Source organism: Rhinoraja longicauda, chromosome 5 (assembly GCF_053455715.1).
Source record: "Rhinoraja longicauda isolate Sanriku21f chromosome 5, sRhiLon1.1, whole genome shotgun sequence".
In the NCBI taxonomy this organism is placed as follows: domain Eukaryota; kingdom Metazoa; phylum Chordata; class Chondrichthyes; order Rajiformes; family Arhynchobatidae; genus Rhinoraja; species Rhinoraja longicauda.
Window position 1 is genome coordinate 26,569,660 of NC_135957.1, and position 26,426 is coordinate 26,596,085.

The 26,426-nt window shown below is 43.9% G+C and overlaps 2 protein-coding genes across 2 annotated transcripts in view; both read right to left on the minus strand.

Moving 5' to 3' along the window:
* The window catches only part of mlip (muscular LMNA-interacting protein), a 98,260-nt gene extending 96,230 nt beyond the window's left edge, over nucleotides 1-2,030 (minus strand). The window contains exon 1 of the mRNA XM_078400035.1: nucleotides 1,905-2,030. Coding sequence (XP_078256161.1) covers nucleotides 1,905-1,907 — 3 coding nt within the window. The 5' untranslated portion in view covers nucleotides 1,908-2,030. The remainder of the gene's footprint in view (nucleotides 1-1,904) is intronic.
* A 12,693-nt stretch (nucleotides 2,031-14,723) lies between these two features.
* The window catches only part of LOC144593948 (disks large homolog 1-like), a 29,029-nt gene continuing 17,326 nt past the window's right edge, over nucleotides 14,724-26,426 (minus strand). The window contains exons 5-7 of the mRNA XM_078400081.1: nucleotides 23,249-23,485; nucleotides 18,337-18,429; nucleotides 14,724-15,156 (exon numbers count right to left, since the gene is read on the minus strand). Of these exons, the coding sequence (XP_078256207.1) occupies nucleotides 14,989-15,156; nucleotides 18,337-18,429; nucleotides 23,249-23,485 (498 nt within the window). The 3' untranslated portion in view covers nucleotides 14,724-14,988. The remainder of the gene's footprint in view (nucleotides 15,157-18,336; nucleotides 18,430-23,248; nucleotides 23,486-26,426) is intronic.

The following is a 26,426-nucleotide window of genomic DNA, read 5'->3' on the forward strand; positions in this document are numbered from 1 at the left end:
AAATTGTAATCCACATTTCACATGATAATATTGGCTGACCTTGTGTGCAGTTACTGACCTTCTCCTTTCTCCCTCAACATGACAATTATATCATTTCTCAACTAATAAGAGCCTTCTTAACATTTGTTCAATTTATATTGGGGAGCTGTTCATTAAACAAAAGTATGGAACGAGCTGCCGGAGAAGGTAGTTGAGGCAGCAACGTTTAAGAAACATTCAGGCAGGTGCATGGATACGACAGGTTTAGAGAGATATGGGCCAAACGCAGGCAGGTGGAACTGGTGCAGATGGGGCATGTTGGTCAGTGGAACCAAAAATAATGCATCAGGTATACACAAAATGCTGGACTAACTCAGCGAGTTAGGCAGCATCTCTGGCGAAAAGGAGTAGGTGGGGTTTCGAAGCATCGCGTCTTCCTATTCTCCAGGGTTGCTGCCTGACCTGCTGGGTAGCACCTGGACTGGCATCACTGGCGTTTAGGGAAGACCTCGTGTGATACCCCAGCATTTTGTGTCTATCTTTGGTGCTAACCAGCATCTGCAGTTCTTTTTTACACAATAATGCATCAGATGTTCAACAGACATGTCATGCATTTAGTTTCAGGAAGAAGGAAGCCAATGATAGCGTGAACTCCCTAGTCATGGTGAATGCCATTCCATTATTGATTGCCTATATCGATTATCAGTTAATCAATCAGTTACCATTTAGTGTGTAGGAAGGATCTTCAGATGCTGGTTTACACCGAAGACAGACACAAAAAGCTGGAGTAACTCAGCGGAATAGGCAGCATCTCCGGAGAAAAGGAAAAGGTGACGTTTCGGGTCGAGACCCTTCTTCAGACTGAGAGTCAGGGGAGAGGGGAACTAGAGGTATGAAAAGGTACAGAACAAATCAAGAGATGGCAGCAATGACCAAGGAAAGTTGCAGACCACAATGGTCCATTGTTGGCTGTGGCAGAGGTGATAACGAAGGGATACAAACAGTGAAACTAGCAGGATGACATGGTCTGGTTCTCTCCCTAACTCCCAAAGCTGCCTATGCTGTACATACCCCAGCTTCTGGCATTGACTTGCATAGGCAAGATCCCCAAGAAAGGTACAGAATAAATCCCGAACTCCCTCTCCAGGCACGTTCACGTTTACTATGTCCAAACATTAGGATGGGGTGGGGAGGAGGGGAGGAGGGGGGGGGGGGGGGGTGAGGCAGACAAGACACCCACCATCACAATTTAAAACGCTGCTGTGTCTACCTCGGTTCCCATTCCCAGGCCACACCGCAGCTTCATAAATCCAGGATGATCAGCAAGCTTAATCCATGAGCAGCTTTCCTTGGAGCAAAATGTATAAGCGAGAAACCCATAACCATTCTACCAGGCGACTTCAGATAAATAAATAAAAATACCTGCAACAGTTCATGGTCCCCGGTCTTTCCAGAATAGATCAAATAACTCAGTTGTGTTTGTTTTAAGTTTTTTGAAGCTTTATCCTCAGACGTTGTAAGCGAGTGGCACAGCACATGCATTAACATTCGATCTCTAGCCCAAGAGGGCTAAAGATAATCCGTGCAGATGGAGACATGTGTGCAAAGCAAAGAGAATACTCTAATCAAACTATCAATGTCAAAATGTCAACGGGGAAGCTGTAAAGTTCGAAAGACTGTAATTCCAATCTTAACGTAGTTAAATAAGTCGTGACTTTACCTTTGATGATAAATAATCACTTAAAAACCCCAAAACAAAACGCAGATGATCCTCAAGGGCACGGGCTCCAGATGAATGATATCCATGGAGACATAACCCTGTTACTCAGAGCGAGTTTCGTTTTAATTCAACAACAGCTGCACTTGCAACCAACACCATCTTACAAATAGAACATGACTAATGTAAATGAGCTTGATTTTCTTACCATGAACGTTTCCAAAATGTCTTACTAAGTAAAAGTGTCTTCCTCCTGTTTGTTTATTTTCGGTGCCAGCAAAACAGTTACGCTTCTCCGATCCAGAGACCAATCTGTTATGTTTAAAAAAGGGCATCCACTTGTTGGAATTCACAGCAGTGTGAACCTTCTGGAGCTGAACCTTCGGGCAGCTAGACTGATAATGGTGGTGTGGGTCTGACTTTCTATTTATATACTTACCCAACCTGTAAATAGATAAATGGAGACGGCAAGCCACTGTTCATAATACCACCCTTTCGATTTTTAATTTTGTGGCTCACCCCGCACGCAAACTGGAGGAACAACACCTCTATTCCACTTAGTTAGCTTAGAACCCAATGGTCTGAACATTGAATTCTCTAATTTTAGGTAATTTAAAACCATTCCCTTCTCCCTGCTGCTTCCCTAATCCTCCCCACTCCCCTGTGCCCCAACTGGACTTACACCTATTTGTCGCCTCCCCCTTTCCTTCTGCATGCATTCCTTCCTCCAGCTTCACAGTTCACAACTCCTAAACCTTTTGTCTTTCATCGCTGGCCATTGTCCACCATTTTCCTATCAAAATTCCCCCTCACCTGTATGAACCTTTGTCCTGTCCCCTGTCCATCCTCTCTTGCAGCTTGCTTCCCCCATCCTCCTGCAAACAGTCTGCAGAAGGGTCCCAACCCAAAACGTCACCTTATCCATGTTCTCCAGAGATGATGCCTGACCCACTGAGTTACTCCAGTACTGTATCTTTTTTCGTAAACCAGCATCTGCAGTTCCTTATATCCACCACAACTTCATTGTCTCTTTCCCATCCAGATGATGTCCCCATTTTGTCCATAAGATTAATACCCTAACTCTCACCAAACCCCATACCTCATTCTTCACTGTTTTGATGAGCACTGATCAACACTGGCAACTTTGTGATCAACAGAATTATAAAATTATCATTTTGTTTTCGAGTTACTCCATAACCTCATCTGCCCCCATCTTTCAAATCTCCTTCAACTGTACAGCCCACAAAGTTATATGTGCTTGTCTAATTCTAATCTCTTGTGAGTATCTAAGTTGTTTTTGCTGCCTGGCTTGGTTCCACATTCAGAGTACTTATTTCGAAACCGCCTTCTCATTGTTTAATCTGTTTATCCCCCCCTATTTATCACATCCTAACTAATAATTTTCTTGAGCACCTCTATCAAATCTCGCATGTGGTAACTACAGCCTCTAGACTATCTACTTATCACATATTATATCCTTTTCATTTGTGATGGACTGCCTATTCTAGGCAAGCCTCATGTTAAGATATTCCATCAGCCACCCTTCCTTCCCACTATCCTGAGAAGTAATAACAAATCGAGAACATGGGGAGAAGAGTTGATGGTCGGCACAGAGTTGGTGGGCCGAAGGGCCTGTTTCAGTTCTGTATCTCTCTATGACCTGAACTCTCATATCCATGCAAACTACTTTATACCGGTAGATCACAGTACTAATGGATGGTATAGGTTATTTGTGAATGCAGTTTCCATTTGTTTATTTTTTAAATTTCCAAATATAAAGTTTACTAGACCAAGTGGACATGTTGGGCCCATTCCTCATTGGGTTCCCATTGTGACCTGGGAACATCGCATTTGTTCTTTAAAATAACCTAAAGAAAATCTCAGTTATTAATGAAAACGTAAGTATTAGATTAATATTTTTTTCTAGAATAAAATTAATCTCAATGAATATCCCCTCCCCGCCTTCTCCCCCTCCCCCCTCCCCCACTCCATCCCCCTCCTTCTGCCCCCACTCACCCACTCCCATCCCCCTCTCTCCCCTCAATCACTCACTCCATAGTCCCTCCCCCCTCCCCAACTCAATCCCCTCCTCCACTCCATCCGCCCTCCCTCCCCCAACTCACCCACTCCATCCCCCCCTCCTCCCTCCACTCCTCTCCCCCCCATCCTCCCCCCCTCCCCTGACGCTCACGTCACCCCCCCTCATTGGCCGCCACTCCCGTCACCCGGGCGGGTGCTGCCCCCCTCCGAGCAGCAACCGCTGAGGCTGGGCGGTGACTACACCTCCAGGTGGGCGGAGTGACGGTGGGAGGCGCGCACAAGATGTCGGAGCGGGAGGAGGAGGAGAAGAAGGAGAGTGGCCGCATTGTGTGTGTGTGTGTGTTGTGTGCATGCCGCGCTGCCCGCTGGAGTTGTAGTCCAGTGAATTAGATCAATGGGCCCCAACTGCGTTGGTCGTCAAACATGCGGACCCGTTGGGTTTCGATTGTGACGTCATACACGGCTGACAGGGACGGCAGAATGAGAGTTTTAGTAATATGTAGATAGATTCAAGATTCAAGATTCAAGATTCAAGATAGCTTTATTTGTCATCCAATATTGGACGAAATTCAGTCACCCGCAGTCCAACAATAAAAGCATTAAATAGGCATTAAAATTACACAACCCCAAAAACACACAAAAAAAGAAACATCCATCAAAGAAACATCCATCACAGTGAGTCTCCTCCAGTTCTCTCCTCACTGTGATGGAAGGCCACAATGTCTTTTCCCTTCTCCTGCCGTCCTCTCCCGCAGTCAGGTTGTTGTGGTTGCAGCATAAAAAATATATACAAAACAAAAACCGTGCAAAAACTTTTCAGACATTCTCCGCATCTATAAATTCATTAGTGTGATATTCAGTAGTATTTGTACCTATCCTTAAACCAAGCACTTTTGCCACTTGTGGCTCCCTGGGGTGTTAACCCTTCTCTTGTGTTGGGGTGACATCCCTTAAAGCCCAACAGTGGAAGGACCCTAGACTGTGGTCTCTCCCCCACAGATCCTTAGGATTGACTGGACCAAGCTTCACTGGAGTCCCTCAGCACCAGCTCCTGCAGTCAGGAATGGGCTAGTCGGCAAAATCCCTGATAGACATCTCGCTCTGCTGGGAGGCGAACATGTTTCAGGCAGATCCAAGAGTGTCTCTCACCGAGTTGATGATCTTCCAGCAAAACTTGATGTCCACCTCGCATGTGTCCCTGGGAACAAGGTAAAGGTACGTCACTTTCCCACTCTGATACTATCATGGACCATTGCGTTTAAAGAGTAGAGGGCTAGTCCCAGATATTCATAGTAAAGTCATGGTGGGATCATGCTGCTGTGCCAAGCATATTGTATTACAATTTGTTTTTACTTATGTAATGAATGTTTCAACTACTGCATATTAACTTCTTCCTTATCATTAAACGCTTACAGATGCCCATAATCCTTGTTGCACCACCTCCAAGGCAGGAACACACCTAAGGTAGAGAACAAAGGGAAAGCAAAGAGTGGGGATAAATGGGTCCCTTTCGGAATGGCAGGCAGTGACCAGTGGGGTACCGCAAGGTTCGGTGCTGGGACCCCAGCTATTTACGATATACATTAATGACTTAGATGAAGGGATTAAAAGTACCATTAGCAAATTTGCAGATGATACTAAGCTGGGGGGTAGTGTGAATTGTGTGGAAGATGCAATAAGGCTGCAGGGTGACTTGGACAGGTTGTGTAAGTGGGCGGATACATGGCAGATGCAGTTTAATGTAAATAAGTGTGAGGTTATTCACTTTGGAAGTAAGAATAGAAAGGCAGATTATTATCTGAATGGTGTCAAGTTAGGAAGAGGGGATGTTCAACGAGATCTGGGTGTCCTAGTGCATCAGTCACTGAAAGGAAGCATGCAGGTACAGCAGGCAGTGAAGAAAGCCAATGGAATGTTGGCCTTCGTAACAAGAGGAGTTGAGTATAGGAGCAAAGAGGTCCTTCTACAGTTGTACCGGGCCCTGGTGAGACCGCACCTGGAGTACTGTGTGCAGTTTTGGTCTCCAAATTTGAGGAAGGATATTCTTGCTATTGAGGGCGTGCAGCGTAGGTTCACTAGGTTAATTCCCGGAATGGCGGGACTGTCGTATGTTGAAAGGCTGGAGCAATTAGGCTTGTATACATTGGAATTTAGAAGGATGAGGGGGGATCTTATTGAAACATATAAGATAATTAGGGGATTGGACACATTAGAGGCAGGAAACATGTTCCCAATGTTGGGGGAGTCCAGAACAAGGGGCCACAGTTTAAAAATAATGGGTAGGCCATTTAGAACGGAGATGAGGAAGAACTTTTTCAGTCAGAGAGTGGTGAAGGTGTGGAATTCTCTGCCTCAGAAGGCAGTGGAGGCCAGTTCGTTGGATGCTTTCAAGAGAGAGCTGGATAGAGCTCTTAAGGATAGCGGAGTGAGGGGGTATGGGGAGAAGGCAGGAACGGGGTACTGATTGAGAGTGATCAGCCATGATCGCATTGAATGGCGGTGCTGGCTCGAAGGGCTGAATGGCCTACTCCTGCACCTATTGTCTATTGTCTATAACTATTGATTTAGTGTTGGACTATATCCAGCCAATTAGTCACAAATAAATATTTCATAAGTCTTCATGCTGGGAACGGCAAGATAAAGTGTAATGATATTTTGTATGCAACTGAAAAGTTAATCCAAAACTCAGGAGGAAGAATCAGAGAAAATTGTTGAAATCTGTTTCCACTAAATTCAAAGGAGGTTAGTGTTTAAGCTATTTTGAACTTCAATCCAAAATAAATAACGACCATTTTTGTTTTGGAGCAAGAATTCTCTCTATGATCTTAGAAGAGCTTTCCAGACCCAGTTACAAATTGTAAAATTTGGATTATCAACTGACAGCTGTCAAAGATCGGATGAGCATGATAGAAGCAGGACGTTTGAAATTGTACTGGTACCCTGTATAATCTCATAACCAGTATTGTAATCATGCATTGTCTTTCCGCTGACTGGATAGCAGTAAACAAAAAAGCTTTTCACTGTACCTCTGTACATGTGAGAATAAACTAAACTAAACTACATTAAATAACTGGGCCCGTGAATCGTGGTCAGAACATTGAGGAGCCAGCGCTGCCGTCGCAGCTGCGGCTTGCCTGCAGTCCGTCTGTCTTTTGTGTTTTTTGTTGTTTTGTATGAATTGTAGTTTTAATATGGTGTAGTGTTTGTATGTTATGTTTGGGGGGGGGGGGGGGGGGGGAGGGGTGGGAGGGAACGGGAACTGTAACATTCTCTCTCCTGAACGGAGACGCGACCTTTGTTTCTGTGTCGTGTCTCCGTTCCCACTGCGGCCTACCGCCGGCCATGCACCTGGGACCACCTGGGGCTCTGGTTCGCAGAGCCCGCAGCCCGGACTCACCACCTGCGGCGCTGGCCGCCTTCGGATGCTGCGGGAGCGGCTGCGACTCGTCTCCGGAGGCTCCGGCGCGGGCCGCGTGGACGTCGGAAGCCCGCAGGCCCCTGGGTGGGGGCCGACATCGGGAGCTCCGGCAGCGGAAGCGGCAGCGTGTTCGCCCACCCCGAATCGCGGGGTTTGGGTCGGCCCGCTGCGGACCTTTCACCGTCCGGCGGGGGCTTCAACGTCGGGAGCCCCGACCGCCCCGACGTGGCAACACCAACAGCCTGACCGTGGGAGAAGACGGCAGGGGAAGAGAAAAGACATTCTGGCCTTCCATCACAGAGAGGAGGGACTGGAGGAGACTCACTGTGATGGATGTTTCTTTTTGTTTGGTGTTAGTTTATGATTGTATGTGTTATTGCATTTTTATTGATTATTCTTATTGGTCTTATTGTTCAACTGCGGATAATGTTTCATTTCACTACACATTTATGTGTATGTAACAAATAAACGACTATTGACTATTGACTGAACTAAGTAGAGCAAAGTTGACTTATGCTCTCTGGTTCTCAGAGTTCTCCAGCATAAGGGGTTCTCCTCACTCTCAGTCATGTCGCACTCTGTGACTCGATGATGCAAGTGGGTCATCAATGAAACTCGGTCTCCACGCCGCGCTGAACACTTGAACTGTGACGGGCGAGATATTAACCACCATCATGCGGTGATCTTGACGATGGTATTCATCAGTCACTATGGTGGATCTGGTTGTACAAATGTACAAATTAGCAGCATGACGACACCACTTGGTCCCAGGAGCTTGCCCCACCCATCGATAAAATCTAAGCGTTATTCTGGTCTCTGAATTCTTGTCCATCTCTGGTCTTTATCAACCCCTCATTTATCAAGTGACAGAGGCACAAGGATGCTGGATAACAAATAAAAAGCACAAAGTGCTGGAGTAATTGAATGGGTCAGGTAGTATCCGTGGATGTTTCAAGGGCAACTTTTCGAAATCGGGACCATTGTTCAGGCTGATTGTAATAAGGGGGTGAGAACTGAAAGAGGTGAGGCAGGACAAACCCTGGTAATTTATAGGTGGATAATGGTGAAGGGGGAGGGGTGAGGTTGATTGGCAGATGGCTGGGCAAAAAACAGAGATGAAAAGGAAACAAAAGGGTATTCAGACTCTGCTTCCACCAAAAGAGTTGCGAAGACTAACTTTCTGAGGGAATAAAAAGTGTTGTCTCATCTCTGTCTTAAATGGATGACCCCTTGCATTTAAACGGTGGCCTCAACTTCCAGAACCTCCCATGAAGAGATATTGTTCGACATTCAACATGTCAAAACACCTCACAATCCCAATTGTTTCAATTATCCTGCTCACCCTTTCAAATTCCAATGGATATAAGCCTTGCCTACCCAACCTTTCCTGACAATTGGCTTTTGAGGTTAGACCATACAACATTGGAGCAGAATTAGACCTTTCAACTTTCAAGTTCTGCTCTGCCAAGTGATCATGGCTGATCTAATTTTCCCTCTCAACCCCATTCTCCAGCTTTATCCCTGTAACCTTGGACGCCTTTACTAATCAAGAACCAATCAATCCCCGCTTTAAAAATACCCAATGACATGGCCTCCACCGCCGTCTGTGGCAATGAATTCCACAGATTCACCACCCCCTGGTGAAAGAAATGCCTCCTCATCTCCCTTTTATTTTGAGGCTGTGCCCTGGACTCTCCCACTACTGGAAGCATCTTCCCCACATCCACTCTATCCAGCCCATTCATTACTCGCAATTCCCAGTTGACAATCTTTAATGATGTGCTTATTATTGGTAATATTGTTATTATTAAAAATAGTAACATTATTACCAATCTTAAAAATAAATTATTTTCAATTCCTCAATAATGGAAAAGGTAAAAAGTAAACAGCTGGAGGAACTCAACGGGTCAGGCAGCATTTTTGGAGACAATGGGATGGTTGATGTTTTTGATTGAGACCCTCCATTAGAACCCAAATCTCTGTCTCCGTAGATGCTGCCTGACCAGCAGTTTGTGTTTTTTTAATCTCAATTCCAGCATTGGTAATCTCTTGTGTCTACATAAACTGCAAAATTAATTGATTAATTAATTAATTGATTCACGATTTAAATCGTTTGGAAAGTCAGGTCATAGAAAGGCAATTGCAATAATGGTTATATTTTATTGAAAATGTGAAACAAAATTAGTGATGGCATTTAAAGGGTTAAAAAGAAATGGTAACCTGTTCACTAACAAGTTTTTTTGTTCACTATTGGCCATGACCCGAGTACCCTCAGGGAGTGGGGGGAGGTTGCACTGAACAGGTTAATGGCAGGAATGAACAAAACACACAGTTCTCACCGTAGCTGACAAAACCAATTCTCATCTGTTGCACATCCGACCATTAAATTCCAGGAAAAAAATTATATCAGGATAATTTATTTCATGGCCTTACGATATCCTAAAGCACCAAAATAATGATGAAAACCTGGCACTGAATCTGCACACAGCAAGCCATTGAATAGTAATGTGACAATAACCTGATAAATGAGTAAAATATTGTCTCAGACTCCGGTGTGCAAGAGGATTAGATCGGCAGCCAACAGCAATATAGTTTGCTGCTTCAGCCTTGCCCATACTTTGTCACTGCCCGGCATGCTTTAATGACATTGATCCCGGGAATGATTGGGTTAACATATGAGGAATGTTTGATGGGTCTAGGCCCTTAGTCGCTGGAGTTTAGAAGGATGAGGAGGGAATCTCATTGAAACTTACCGAAAAAATGAAAGGCCAAGATAGAGTGGATGTGGAGAGGATGTTTCCAGTGAATAGTCCAGAACCAAAGGGCACAGCCTCAAAATTGTAGGCTGCACCTTTAGAATGGAGATGAGGAGGACTTTCTGTAGCCAGAGAGTGATTACTCTATTGCAACAGACGTTTGTGGTGACCAAGATATTGATTATTTTTTAAAGTGGAGATTGATAGGTTCTTGATTAGGAAGGCTGTCAAACGTTACAGGGAGAAGAAGGGAGAATTGGGATGAAAGGGAAAAATAGATCAGCCATGATTGAATGGTGGAACAGACAGGATGGGCCAAATGGTCTAATTATGCTCCTATATCTTATGCTGGGTTGAGTGAGAAATATTGGCTGAGACCCTGGGAAGAGCTATCATGGAATCTTTAGTGTTCAATGGATAGGGATGTGGGGACTCAGTCTGACATCTACACATTTCCAAAACCACAATGCTCCTGCAATACTTGCACACAGTGGTGCAACAGGTGGAGCTGCTGCCTCACTGCACCAAAGACCCTGGTTCCATCCTCACCTTGGGTGCTGTCTGTGTGGAGTTTGCACATTCTCCCTGTGGCCACGTGGGTTTCCACCGGGTGCTCTGGTTTCTGCCCACATCCCAAAGATGTGTGGGACTGTAGGTTAATTGGCCTCTGTAAAAACCACCCCTATTGTGTAGGGAGTGGATGAGATATTGGGATAACACAGAACTAGTGAAAACGGGTGATCAATCGTCAGTGTGGACTCGGCCCACTCAATTAGGCCCACTCGAGGATAAAAGATAAAGTTCATGCTTGGAGTCAAAGGATGCAAGCGAGGTACTAACAAATACTTTGCATCTGCATTCACCAAAGAGAAGGACATTAAGAACAGCAAGATCGGTATAGGGTATACTGATATGCTAGGACATCTTGAGAAGAAGAGGGCAATGGTGTGGGGTCTCTTGAAGACCCTAAGGCCTGATGGGATCTATCCCAGATTAACAAGAGAGGCAAGAGAGGAAACTGCAGGAGCCTCAACGAAGATCTTTGTTTCATCTTTAGCCACAGGATTGGAGAGTAACCAACAATGTTCCTTTTTTAAGAAGGGAAACGGGAATATCCAGGAAATTTTAGGCCAGTGAGCCTCACATCAGTGTTGGGAAAACCATTGGGGAGGATTCAAAAGGATAGGATTTACTCACTTTTGGAGAAGAATGGAATATTTAAGGAAGGTCAGTGTGCCTTTGTGGGGCCAGGTCATGTCTACAAACGACAGATTTTTTTGAGGAGGTGATGTTGCCGACATGGACTTTTGTAAGATGTTTGACAAGGTCCCTCAATGGAGGCTGATCCAGACTTGGTCATTGGATTCTGAACTGGCGTACCCGGAGTGGGTACAATATACATTGGAGTGGGTTGCAATATACATTATATTATATATATACACACACGCATATATATTTTTCACACACACACATACATATATATATATATATATATATATATATACATATATATACATATATATGTATATATATATATACACATATATATATATATATATATACACACACACATGACTGACAAAAATATAGATAGGTTGCTTGGTAAGTTTCCTGATGACACAGACATTTATGGAGCTGTGGACAGTAAAAGGCTGCCAATGGATACGGCAGGATACAGAAACGTTACAGAAACACTTGGAAAATTTTTTTTCACTGTATCTCGGTACACATGACAATAATAAACTAAACTAAACTAAAACAAAACTAAACTAAACATCTGTCGACACGGATGTTGTTTAAACCTTTAAGTTCTTCAGGTAGTCAGTTTTTGTCCAGTTATCAGCCGTTGTCTTCTGTTTGGAAAAATGGTTCTTAATTTTTTTAATTAATAATCTAAAATAGCTTGTGTAGGTGTGCAATATCCTAATGAGGATATAAATTGCTCAAATAATGATTGCAGGCTACCTGACCTCAGAATGTCTCAACCAAGTTCCATTCTGTCCTCACCACAAATCCATGCAGTAAAAAGGTATGGCAGCTGCTGGAATCATAAGCAAAACACAAAGTGCTGGAGGAACTCAGTGGGTCAGGCAACACTTGTGGAGGGAATGGACAAGCGAAGCTTTGAGTCGGGACCTTTCTTCAGACTAATCAGTCTGAAGAAGGGTCCCGAGATTATCACATTCACTATCCAGTCTCTCCACAGATGAGTACATTGTGTTTTGCCCATGCAGATGCCCATGTCAGCAGGAGTCATTAGGCTGTGTTCACAAAGGCAAGCACTGGATAGCACACAACAAAAAGCTTTTACTGTACCGTGGTATAGGTGACAATAAAATAAATTAAGCAGTGGCTCATGAAAAATACCCAAGATGAAGTCGATACTATTGTAATTGTTCCTGCTGCAGTCTTGTGGATTATGAGGGGGGACCTCATTGAAAATTACCGAATAGTGAAAGGCCTGAATCGAGTGGATGTAGAGAGGAGGTTTCCACTAGTAGGAGATTTTTGATTAGTATGGGTGTCAGTGGTTAAGGGGAGAAGGCTGGAGAATGGGGTGGAGAGGGAAAGATAGATCAGCCATGATTGAATGGCCAAGTAGATTTGGTGGGCCAAATGGCTTAATTCTGCTCCTATGACTTATGAACTTATTCTATGGTTCAACTTGATTTGTGGAGATGTTCAGTTCCCATTGTAGATGATTGCCATGAATAACACTGCCAGAATGCCGCCTTTGTTTACCAGCATGTCTCCAGAGCAAGGGACCACCACGCTTTGATAGAGTGTCGCACCGAGCTCAAGTCTGACTGAAAGAAGAGTCATCTGTCCATTTCACTCCACAGATGCTGCCTGACACACTGAGTTCCTCCAGTAGTTTGCTTCATAAACATAGAAAATAGGTGCAGGAGGAGGCCATTTGGCCCATCGTGCCAGCACCGCCATTCATTGTGATCATAGCTGATCATCCACAACCCAACTCTCTGGGTGAAAAAGGTTTTTTCTCATCTCAGTTTTAAATGGCCTCCCCTTTATTCTTAGACTGTGATCCCTGGTTCTGGACTCCTCCAACATTGGGAACATTTTTCCTGCATCTAGCCTGTCCAGTCCTTTTATAATTTTATATGTTTCTATAAGATCCCCTCTCATCCTTCTAAATTACAGTGAATTACAGATTATTTCTCAAGAATCTGGCATCGTAGGCTGTTGGGTCCCTTTTTAACTCCAGAACCTGACTTTCGCAAGATGTACCTGGCTATACCCGGTATCTATGTTCACATCTTTGTAATATTTTTGTGACCTGGACCGAATCCATCCAGTCTTTGTCAGAGCTGCAGGAGAGATCTTTATTGTTCAAGGTCTCAAAACAAGATAAGTGGAGAAAGAAATGCAAACAGAAGACAGGCTTGTTGTTTTGAATGGTTATGTTTTATTGAAAGAAAAGAAAAACATTCAGTTCTGGTGAAATATGAAAAGGATAAAAATACATTCAGTTCTGGTGAAATATGAAAAGGATTCCAAACTGAAAGAAATGAAAGTTAGTTCACAATTCTCATTGTATTTTTACTTTACTTTATAGGGGGTCTTTACTAGCTTTCCTTATTTTGATTTTGGATGTTTTACTCTTTCAACTTTCTTGCCTGCATCTTCATTCTTCATTTGAGCCCTTAGTAGCCTTGACCAGATTGCTATCAAGATTAGAGAGCATTAACTACAAGGAGGGATTAACTTTATCAGAATGCAGCCTAAAATAGCGGTCATTAGCTACAAGGAGAGATTGGCTTTACCAGAATGCTGCCTAGATTAATGGATTTCAGCTACAGTACAAGGAGATTTGGACAAACCTGGATTGCTTTCTCTGGAATACTGAAGATTGAAGCGATACCTGACAGAAGTACATAAAATGATGAGATGTAAAAATAGGGCAGACAGTCAGAACCTCTCTCCCAGGGTGGAAATGTCAAAGGCTACAGGACATAGTTGTACGTTGAGAGGGGTAAAGTTTAAAGATGTGGGGGGCACTGCCAGGGATGGTGGTGGAGGCAGATACGACAGTGACATTTAAGAGATTTTTGGATAGGCACATGAATCAGCAGGGGATAGAGGGATATGGATTATGTACAGGCAGTTGAGAGTTGGTCTTGCCATCATGTTCGGCACAGACATTGTGGGCCGAAGGGCCTGTTCCTATGCTGTGTTAGAAGGTCATGACTCCAAAGGAATAATGGAATTAGGCCATTCGGCCCATCAAGTCTACTCCGCCATTCAATCATGGCTGATCTATCTCTCTCTCCTAACCCCATTCTCTTGCCTTCTCCCCATAACCACTGACACCTGTACTAATCAAGAATCTATCTATCTCTGCCTTAAAAATATCTATTGACTTGGCCTCCACTGCCTTCTGTGCCAAAGAATTCCACAGATTCATCACTCTATGACTGAAGAAATGTCTCCTCATCTCCTTCCTAAAAGAACTTCCTTTAATTCTGTGTTGTTCTATGTTTTGTGTTCTAGTCAATCAGCATCAGCAGTTGTATAGCTATTTGGAGAGAGGGATGTGAACAGACAGAAGAGCATTTGCTCACCTGATGCGTAAATAGCACAGTTTCAGCTAACCGCAGTGGAGAGTAAGAAGTCAGGCATAGTTTCACTCAGACGTAAATGGCTGTGACCGAGAAATTAATCTTGGCTGTAATTTGCCAGGAACCTTTCTGTTCAGCACATTGCAATTCAATACCAGGCAGCATATTTACTGACTGCAGTACCTTAGTGCCTTTATTATTTTTAAGTAAATTGGGCACTTTAGTGACATTCATGTAGTGCAAAAATGCTCAGAGTGTCTTTTGCATTGATCATTATTGGTTGGATCCTTTAATTGTCCAGTTCCAAATTTAGTTTCTTTGTTATGCTGTGACTCCTTGATTTACAGAAAAATAAAAGACATCATTTGCAACACAAAAATGTGTCTCCACATTATATGGCCCCCTTCCCAATCAGGCTCAACTAATGGTCTGCAGAATAAATAAGGCCATTTTCTTCTACTGAGAAATGGTGAATCTCTGGGAAACTATTCTTCTTTTTCAGAAGGGCTGTCCTAAGGGGGATAAAAATGCACAGTTTAAATAGTCTGAAAAGTCATTGCCGTCTGGGTTTTCGGACTGCTCGGTGCAATATTCATCCTTTTCAAATGTCAACTGCTCCAGTTCCTCATCTGAAGTGGAAGGATGAGTCAGAATAATCTGAGGCAGCTTGGCAGCGCAGCAAGGATCAAGCGAGGGCGTGATGAGACAAGAAAACCAGGTAGAAGTATCAAGGGAAAAAATGAAATACGCACAAGGTGGGAAAGAAAAAATTAAATTAAATAAACTGTACCAAAATGTGGACAACAACATGCACAATTAAACCAATTGCAAATAAAGAAAGACAGTTCCAAAACATATTCTGAATTTGAATTAATTGTCATTTGAAATAACACTGAATTCACTCCTAAACCCAGTACACTAATAGTTACTGCAGCCTTCATCTCTATTGGACCCTGCTGAAAAACCAGAAGGGAAGTCTGATCATAAGTACAGGCTGCGACAGAAATTAGAAAATATAATTACAGGTTATTTTGTGAGCGGCATTGATATTTAAAAGCATTCACTACGCCATCTATTCTTTGGTGTATGTAATTAGCAACCGGTTTGAAACTTTGCATGCATCCAGAATCAGAATCTTTTGCCCCCTGGGTTTGTATCAGACTTAAGAGTCCAGAGACCTGGGGAATAGTATCTCCGAGAACTGAACATCCCAGTCCTGCATGAAGATGAAGCTCATACATTTTCAAAATAAGTATAAACACATCAAGAAAACTCTATTTAGAACAGAACCATCCATCAGTCCCACAGGATTGTTGGTTTATTGAAGTTGAACAATTTCATACAGAAGAAACCAACTGTAAAGAACGCATCGATTTATTCACAAAATGCTGGAGTAACTCAGCAGGTCAGGCAGCATCTCGGGAGAGAAGGAATGGGTGACGTTTCGGGTCGAGACCCTTCTTCAGACGCATATTGTTATGCTTGCCCTTAACTGTCAAAGCATTGGGAATAAGAGTCAGGAAGTTGTGACGAAGCTTGATAGGACTTTGGTTAGGCCGCATTTGGAGTACTGCATGTAGTTCTGCCCACCCCTAGACAGGAAGGGTGTTGAACTTTGGAATGGTTGCAGAGGTTTACCAGAATGATGCCTGGATTAGCTGCAAGGATAGGTTGGACAGACTTGGATTGTTTTCTCTGACATGCTGGTGGTTGAGGGGAGACTTGATGGAAGTATATAAAATTATGCGTGGCATAGATAGGGTAGACAGTCAGAACCTTTTCCCCCAGGATGGAAATATCATATATTGGAGGGCCTAGCTTTAAGGCGAGAGGTGCAAAGTTTAAAAAAGGAATGCGGGACAAATTTATTTTACACAGAGGGTGGTGGAGACCTGGAACGCACTGGAGGTGTGCTGGTGGGGGCAGATACGATAGTAGCGTTTAAGAGGCTTTTGGATGGGCGCATGGATATGGAGGGATACGGATCATGAGTTGGACGGCATCATGTTCAGCGCCCACATTCTGGGCTAAACGGCCTATACCTGTGCAGTACTGTTCTATGAATAGCATGGCAGACTTGGGGGGCTGAGTGGCCTACTCCTGCTCCTATTATCTTATTTTATTCAAATAGTATCAGCAGTTGGCCCCAAACATTTTGCCATTCTGTGTGAATTCCTTTCCAGGTTACATTAGTATAGCCCCCTTTTTTCATCCATTGTCCCTCCCACTCTAACTTCTTCAGATACATTTTCTAGCCAAGGATTGACAAAATTCGCCTGGCGAGGCAGATAAATCTAGCAATTAATTCAATTCATAGCCTTTGGACTTAGAGACCTGCATTCAGAATCCCGAAGGTGCTAAACTATTTTGCCTGAAACCCGTGCAATATCTTATTGCAGCAGTGACACCTAGTATTAAATTACTTTGCAGCAGAGGCTTTTTTTATGCACTGTGGCAGTGCAGGAACAGTGCCACGATATCATAAAGCTGTTCGCAAAGCACTGATTTACAATTTCCTCTCATATCCCGGAGGAAATCTTCCATGTTCAGGGGAAAAGAAGCAGCAAAACTCTGTTCGTTCATAAATTCATAAGTGAGAGGAGCAGAATGAGGCCATTCGGCCCATCAAGTCTACTCCGCCATTCAATCATAGGTGATCTATCTTTCCCTCTCAATCCCAATCTCCTGCCTTCTCCCCATAATCCCCTGACACCCTGATAGTTTGATCTTGTGTGAAGAAGGGGCTCGACCCAAAATGTCACCCATTCCTTCTTTCCAGAGATGCTCCCTGTCCCGCTGAGTTACTCCAGCTTTTTGTGCCCATCTTCAGTTTAAACCAGCATCTGCAGTTCCTTCTTGCACACTTCTGATCTTGACCTTTTGATTCATTTTCTGCTGAACACTGAAGTCAATTATTGTGACTATCTTCCCCTCTCTGCGTTTTCATTTGAGGTTTCCAGCATTCATTCACAGCCCTTGGTGAAGTATGTCCGTGACTAGAACTCATGATCCTTGGGTTAAGAAATGTGCATTTACTTTTCTGAATGTACTGAGAGTGGGCAGATGGATGGGATGGGAGGGATGGGTGGGGTCAGAAAGCAGGAGGGGCTGGGTGGGCGTGAAAGCGCGTGGGAGTGTGAAAGAGCAACCTTGCAAAGGATTTTGCGAGGGTGTAATTGAGTATCCTAGACATGCTCAGGCATTGAGCTGCACATCCCCACGTGTGTGGGAATAACCGATATCCAATGACACCGCTCTGGGATGTGGAACTGAAGGCCACCTGCTCTGGACCGTCACAGGTCTGTCTCTGTTGTCCCACTGTTGCCAAGACACATGGTCCGGGCGCACACGCAAGGACATTAGGAGCTTGGAAAGACTTATGATTTCAACCACATGTCGCCCATACATTTCACTCTGCAATAGACTAAAAGGGGGGCATTGTATCGAGAAGAATTATACCTTTGATCTCTCCGATACAAGTCACAGTGGGCTTTGTTGAGTTCAACAGCTAATGCTTCAACAAGGTTTAGCGATGTTAAGAGATCATTATTGATCTGTAACAAGTATATCAAGTTGGAGTAAAGTATCACTACAGTCCGATGAAACTGCAGATGGTTGGAATCTTGGGTAAAACACAAAGCGCCGGAGTAACCCAGTGGCTCTGGAGGGCGTGGATAGGCAACATTTGGAGTTGTGACCTTTCTTCAGAGTCTGATGAAGGATCCTGACCAGAAACGTCACCTAATGTATCACCGTAGTGTTGGTCGATAGAATAGTGCTACAATTCCAACACTTATGCTAATTTCCCCAAGGCACATTCACCCAAATCAATAGGCAGCTACTTACTGGCATTGTATGCTTCATGATTCGGAATGAGGTACGCTTTTGTAGTGTCCCACTCGAGGAGTTAATGGGGGGATTCCCTGAGGGTGCAGACCTCTATTAAATGAACACAAGAAAGGAGGAATTGTTTAGCTGTTGTCTGTGCATATGTGCTGTATAACTTCAATAGGCTAACTTCAGTGGTCAGACATTGAGCTGCACATAGCTCCACCTTGTGGAATTAAGAAAAATAAACAACAGTTTGATAAGTTAATCACAAAAAATCTGGTTGAGGATCAGAGGACATAGGTTTAAGATGAAGGGAAAAAGATTTAATAGGAATCTGAGGGGTAACATTTTCACCCAAAGGGTGGTGGGTGTATGGAACAAGCTGCCAGAGGAGGTAGATGAGGCAGGGACTATCCCAACATTTAAGAAACACTTAGACAGTTACAGGTGTGGAGGGATATGGACCAAATGCTGACAGATGGGACTAGTGTAGCTGGGACATGTTGGCTGGTGTGGGCAAGCTGGGCCATGGGACATGTTTCCACACTGTATCACTCTATGTCCCCAAATGTAAGCAATATGGGATCAAACGAACTTTGATAATCAGGCGTCCAATTGTTCGAAAACTCTAATGGTCTGGCATTAGATTCGCTCATTCATCCAAAAAGTGAGACAGAGGGTCCGGAATGTGATTTGGGGGTCCGGTTTGTGGGACAGAGATGTGGTCAGCGCAGGGCTAGCATCCAGGACCTCAAGGGTCAGGAACATGGGTGGGGTTGTAGCCTGGAGCAAGAGTGCAGAGAGCTTGTACATTCACTGTTCCTGTTACTATGATAGTGTGTGTGTGCGTGTGTGTGTGTGTGTGTGTGTGTGTGTGTGTGTGTATGTGTGTGTGTTTGTGCGTGTGCGTGTGTACGCGTGTGTGCGTGCATGTCAGTATGCGTGTGCGTTGCCTGTATACACATATACATATCTATACACACACACACATATATGTATTATATGTATGTGTATAATATATAATTGTTTGGGACAGATGACAATAAAACACTCTTGACTCTACAGTGTGACATGTTGAAACAGGACCATCAAGTCCACACTGACCAGGATTGAACCCGGGTCTCTGGTGCTATAAGGCACAACTCTCCGCTGTACCACTGTGCTGCCCAAGGCTGTACCTCCAGGTTGTGGCTGGATTGAGGGTCCAGAGTGCTTGTATATTCACCACTCCTGGATGCACTGAAAGATTAATTATACTACAGTGTAACATGTTGGAGAAAAATGTGAATTGAAAGAGGGTTTTTTTTGTGTTTTATTTGAGAAACATCCAATAGTCTGGAAAATCTGCCAGTCCAGCACTGTCAAACTCGCACAGATGCCAGATTATTAGAGTTTTAGGGTCAAAGAGTGATACAGTGCGGAAACGGGGCCATTTGGCCCAACTTGCCCACACTGGCCAACATGTCCCAGCTACACTAGCCCCACCTGCTAGCATTTGGTCCATATCACTCAAAACCTTTCCTATCCAGGTACATGTATAACTGTTTCTTAAACGTTGGGATAGTCCCTGCCTCAACTACCTCCTCTGGCAGCTTGTTCCATACACCCACCACTCATTGTGTGAAAATGTTACCCCTCAGATTCCTATTAAATCTTTTCCACTTCACCTTAAACCTACATTACCCATTGATTTAACGGTCTTGTGTTTTTTTTCTCAGCCTCATCAGTCCTGGGTCTCTGAAAGCAGGGCTGGGTGGTACAGTGCAGATAGTTCCAAAATCACATCTCACCAGTGATAGGAGTGTTTGCCAATATCTTTAAACTAAGAGATTGAAAAATGTTTGAGGCAGCTAAAGACACCATGTGAATGACTCTGTAAATCAACATGATTGATGCTATTCACCCTGAGCATTTCACTTCTTATTCCCCATGTTACATGGTAATATAATGGATTTGACAGTGAACCTAATGAATTTAAAGGGAGCAGTCCTTCGCATCATCGAAAACATCTACATGAGGCACTGTCTCAAGAAGGCGGCATCTATCCTCAAGGAACCCCGCCATCTGGGTAAGGACCTCTTCTTGCCTCTACCACTGGACAGGAGGTACAGAAGCGTGAAGTCTCACACCACTAGGATCAGGAATAGCTACTTTCCTCCAACTATTATGATTCTGAACTGACCAGCACAACCCTAATCCCATCTCAACAACGGATCACTGCAGACCACCTTTTGCATTGTCATGTGTTCTGAACTGACGTCTTGTTTTTGCACAATCTTTTTCCTGTCTAAATTATGTTTATGTATAATTTATGTTTTTGGGTTGTCTGAGTCTATGTACCTTTGGTGCGGCTGCAAGCACAATTTACACTGTACCTGTACCTCACCGTGTTGTTCATATGACATTAAGGGGAGTAAGAGACACCTGTGGCTGACAAGGGAAGTCAGGGACAGCATAAAAATTAAGGAGAGGAAGTATAACATAGCAAAGAAGAGTGGGAAGACAGAGGATTGGGACTCTTTTAAAGAGCAACAAAAGTTAACTAAAAAGGCAATACGAGGAGAAAAGATGAGGTACGAGGGTAAACTAGCCAATAATATAAAGGAGGATAGCAAAAGTTTTTTTAGGTACGTGAAGAGGAAAAAAATAGTCAAGGCAAATGTGGGTCCCTTGAAGACAGAAGCAGAGGAATTTATTATGGGGAACAAAGAAATGGCAGACGAGTTAAACCGTTACTTTGGATCTGTCTTCACTGAGGAAGATACACACAATCTCCCAAATGTTCTAGGGGCTGGAGAACCTAGGGTGATGGAGGAACTGAAGGAAATCCACATTTGGCAGGAAATGGTTTTGGGTAGACTGATGGGACTGAAGGCTGATAAATCCCCAGGGCCTGATGGTCTGCATCCCAGAGTACTTAAGGAGGTGGCTCTAGAAATAGTGGAAGCATTGGAGATCATTTTTCAATGTTCTATAGATTCAGGATCAGTTCCTGTGGATTGGAGAATAGCAAATGTTATCCCACTTTTTAAGAAAGGAGGGAGAGAGAAAACGGGTAATTATAGACCAGTTAGTCTGACAGCAGTGGTGGGGAAAATGCTGGAGTCAATTATAAAAGACGAAATTGCTGAGCATTTGGATAGCAGTAACGGGATCGTTCCGAGTCAGCATGGATTTACGAAGGGGAAATCATGCTTGACAAATCTACTGGAATTTTTTGAGGATGTAACTAGGAAAATTGACAAGGGAGAGTCAGTGGATGTGGTGTACCTCGACTTTCAGAAAGCCTTCGACAAGGTCCCACATAGGAGATTAGTGGGCAAAATTAGGGCACATGGTATTGGGGGTAGGGTACTGACATGGATAGAAAATTGGTTAACAGACAGAAAGCAAAGAGTGGGGATAAATGGGTCCCTTTCGGAATGGCAGGCAGTGACCAGTGGGGTACCGCAAGGTTCGGTGCTGGGACCCCAGCTATTTACGATATACATTAATGACTTAGACGAAGGGATTAAAAGTACCATTAGCAAATTTGCAGATGATACTAAGTTGGGGGGTAGTGTGAATTGTGAGGAAGATGCAATAAGGCTGCAGGGTGACCTGGACAGGTTGTGTGAGTGGGCGGATACATGGCAGATGCAGTTTAATGTAGATAAGTGTGAGGTTATTCACTTTGGAAGTAAGAATAGAAAGGCAGATTATTATCTGAATGGTGTCAAGTTAGGAGGAGGGGGAGTTCAACGAGATCTGGGTGTCCTAGTGCATCAGTCAATGAAAGGAAGCATGCAGGTTCAGCAGGCAGTGAAGAAAGCCAATGGAATGTTGGCCTTCGTAACAAGAGGAGTTGAGTATAGGAGCAAAGAGGTCCTTCTACAGTTGTACCGGGCCCTGGTGAGACCGCACCTGGAGTACTGTGTGCAGTTTTGGTCTCCAAATTTGAGGAAGGATATTCTTGCTATGGAGGGCGTGCAGCGTAGGTTCACTAGATTAATTCCCGGAATGGCGGGACTGTCGTATGTTGAAAGGCTGGAGCGATTGGGCTTGTATACACTGGAATTTAGAAGGATGAGGGGGGATCTTATTGAAACATATAAGATAATTAGGGGATTGGACACATTAGAGGCAGATAACATGTTCCCAATGTTGGGGGAGTCCAGAACAAGGGGCCACAGTTTGAGAATAAGGGGTAGGCCATTTAGAACGGAGATGAGGAAGAACTTTTTCAGTCAGAGGGTGGTGAAGGTGTGGAATTCTCTGCCTCAGAAGGCAGTGGAGGCCAGTTCGTTGGATGCTTTCAAGAGAGAGCTGGATAGAGCTCTTAAGGATAGCGGAGTGAGGGGGTATGGGGAGAAGGCAGGAATGGGGTACTGATTGATATTGATCAGCCATGATCGCATTGAATGGCGGTGCTGGCTCGAAGGGCTGAATGGCCTACTCCTGCACCTATTGTCTATTGTCTATTGTCTATTGTCTATTAAACTACACTTGATCTTGAAGTGCTGCGTCGATAGTAACGGCAACTATTGCTCAGTTGATGTTTACAGGGCGGCACAGTGACGCAGCGGTAGAAGCGCTGCCTCACATCACCAGAGACCAGGGTTCAATCCTGACCACGGGTGCCTGTATGAAGTTTGTACATTCTCCATCTCCACATGAGTTTTCCCCGGGTGCTCCGGTTTCTTTCCACATTCTTGGCTTCTATAAATTGTCCCTGGTGTGTAGGGTAGAACTAGTACACGGGAGATCGCTGGCCGGCATGGACTCAGTGAGCTGAAGGGCCTGTTTCCACGCTGTATCTCTTAAACTAAACTAAAGGTACTCAACAATTTTATTTTACGGAGACAAGAAGAAAAAATGGGACGTAGGGTGGGTTAGAGACCAGGTGTCAAAATTAATCTACTTATTTCAGATGTCGAGAGTGACTTACCAAGTTATTTCCATTGCATGTCATTTTTTTGAGAAATACGCCCTCTGGTTGTGACTCCTCATTGTGGTCGAGTTCAGTGCAATCAGGCGGGGCATTGCTCCTCAAGTTGGATGTGGTGGTGGTGTCAGGGTGCACCTCCTTGTCCCTCAAAATAAGTATCTTAATCACAGTGCCCGAATTCCTCAAGGCATTCACCGCTTCAGAATGAGTAACATTTTGTAAACTTATTCCATTGACCTGAAAAAGCAGAGTGTTTCTTTGGCACAAGAACAAAGGGCGGCGCAGTGGCACAGCGGTAGAGTTGCTGCCTTACAGTGCCAGGTTGGATCTTGACTACGGGTGCTGTCCTTATGGAGTTTGCATGTTCTCCCTGTTCTCCAGCATTCAGAAGACGTGCAGGTTTGAAAATTAATGGGCTTCTGTAAATCATCCCGAGTGTGTAGAATAGTGTACAGGTGATTGTTGGTTGGCATGGCGGGCTGAAGAGCCTGTTTCCACACCGTATCTCTAAACTAAACTAAATTAAACCCCGTTCTCTGTAATCACCTTTATGCTCATTGCAACAATGAGGAAAATCTGCACAAAAGAAGAATAATCGCCAGACACAGATGAAGCATAGAAAAGAGATACAGGAGTAGGCCATTTGGCTCTTCAAACCAGCACCGCCATTCAATATGATTATGGCAGATCATTCAAAATCAGTACCCCGTTCCTGCTTTCTCCCCATATCCCTTGATTCCTTTAGCCCTAAGAGCAAAATCTAACTCTCTCTTGAAAACATCTGATGAATTGGCCTCCACTGCCTTCTGTGGCAGAGAATTCCACAGATTCACAACTCTCTGGGTGAAAATGTTATAATAATTTTATATGTTTCTATAAGATCCCCTCTCTTCGTTCTAAATTCCAGTGAATACAGTGCATTCAGAAAGTATTCAGACCTCTTCAATTTTTCCACATTTTGTTACATTACAGCCTTATTTTAAAATGGATTAAATTCTTTTTTTTATCATCAGTCTGCACACAATACCCCAGAATGAAGAAGCGAAAACAGGTGTTTAGAAATGTTTGCAAAATAATTAAAAATAAATAACTGAAATATCACATTTACATAAGTATTCAGACCCTTTACTCAGTACTTTGTTGAGGCACCTTTGGCAGCGAATACAGCCTCAAGTCTTCTTGGGTATGACGCTACAAGCTTGGCAGTCCTGCATTTGGGTAATTTCTCACATTCTTCTCTGCAGATCCTCTCAAGCTCTGTCAGGTTGGATGGGGAGCGTTGATGCACAGCTATTTTAAGGTCCCTCCAGAGATGTTTGATCGGGTTTAAGTCCGGGCTCTGGCTGGGCCACTCAAGGACATTCACAGACTTGTCACAAAGCCACTCCTGCGTTATCTTGGCTGTGTGCTTATGGTCATTGTCCCTGTGGAAGATGAAACTCCGCCCCAGTCTGAGGTCCAGAACGCTCTGGAGCAAGTTTTCATCAAGGATCTCCCTGTACTTTGCTCCGTTTATCTTTCCCTCGATCCTGACTAGTCTCCCAGTTCCTGCTGCTGAAAAATATCCCCACATCATGATGTGAAAAAGTGAAGGGGTCTGGATACTTTCTGAATGCACTGTATGTACCCCAGGCTGTTAGAAAAGCATGGGAGGATAATTGCAGACTCTGACCTAGGTTTATCAATCCTCCCTGACGACAGATATAGAATGAGTGCTATATTTACATACCCGTTGTGCTGCTGCAGGTAAGAATTTCATTGTTCTATTTAGGGACAGATGACAATAAAATACTATTGACTCTTGAACAGTGACAGTGGGCTAGAGAACGTTGATTTTGCACAGGTGCTTAAAATGTAAGTAAGGGATACTAAGAGACAACATAAAACTCTGTACCGCATCTATTCTGAGAAAGTGTGAGGTGTTACACTTTCAGAGGTTAACCCAAGGTGCTACAGGACAGAATCAGGACAGTCCAAAGGATAAATGAGCATGGAAGTGGAGATTGCTGATGGGTGTGCATAGTCATGTTATTACCTGTTCTCAGGGCTGGCTTCTTTGACCTTTCATTGAATTATGCAAGTATTTCATTTTTTTTGTTTGTGTGAAATCAGCCAAGAGTGTTTTAGAACAATTATCATTCCATGCTGCTGCATGAAAGTTATTAGGAGGATATTGCCATGACCACCGATACCAGCAGTTCAAAGGTGTTTTTCTAATACGTTAAACATGTGACAAAGTAGGGTGTTGTCTCAACTTGCAGCTAGAACACAAGGCATTCCACTTCCATGGAGAGGGAACACATGGTATCCACGGGGACTCGAGAGGCCTTCCGTGAAGTGAACACTGGTCACAGCGGGGGGGGGGGGGGGGGGGGGGGGTCGAGTGCATTGTAGGCGCAGAAGCCACTATTGTATTATAACAATTGCCTGATGCAATGTGAGATTTGTACGTTTTTGTACCTTCTGGTACACTGGAATATGCAATTATTGAATAAAGTCCTTGAAAGGAAAAAAGGCATTCCACTTAGGTGAGATATCAACTGTGTGTCAACTTTCATTCAAGGCTCCAAGTGCTATGTAGCAGCGAGTAACAGTCAGCTAAGGTTCCTGCAGAGAAAGATTTATACCTCGGTAATACACTACAAGAGTCTACTATTTACAGAGGGAGGTTAAACAGGAAATGTATACAGAAGGAAACAAAGTGCTGGAGTAGCTCAGCGGATAAGGCAGCAACTCGAGAACATGGATAAGTGACGTTTCAGGACGGGACCCTTCTTCAGACCGATTGTAAGGTGGGGGGAGGGGGGACTGGGAGAAAGAAAGCTGGGAGCAGAGGGGCAGTACATAATCTGGCAGGTAATAGGCAGATACAGGTGAGGGGTTGGGGGATTCTTGATAAGCAGAACAAAGGCCAGAGATAAAAAGACAGAGGTGTGAGACAAAAGAATCGGAGTTGTGAATTGTGAAGCTAGAGGAAGGAATTTAGAAGGATGAGGGGGGATCTTATTGAAACATATAAGATAATTAGGGGATTGGACACATTAGAGGCAGGAAACATGTTCCCAATGTTGGGGGAGTCCAGAACAAGGGGCCACAGTTTAAGAATAAGGGGTAGGCCATTTAGAACGGAGATGAGGAAGAACTTTTTCAGTCAGAGAGTGGTGAAGGTGTGGAATTC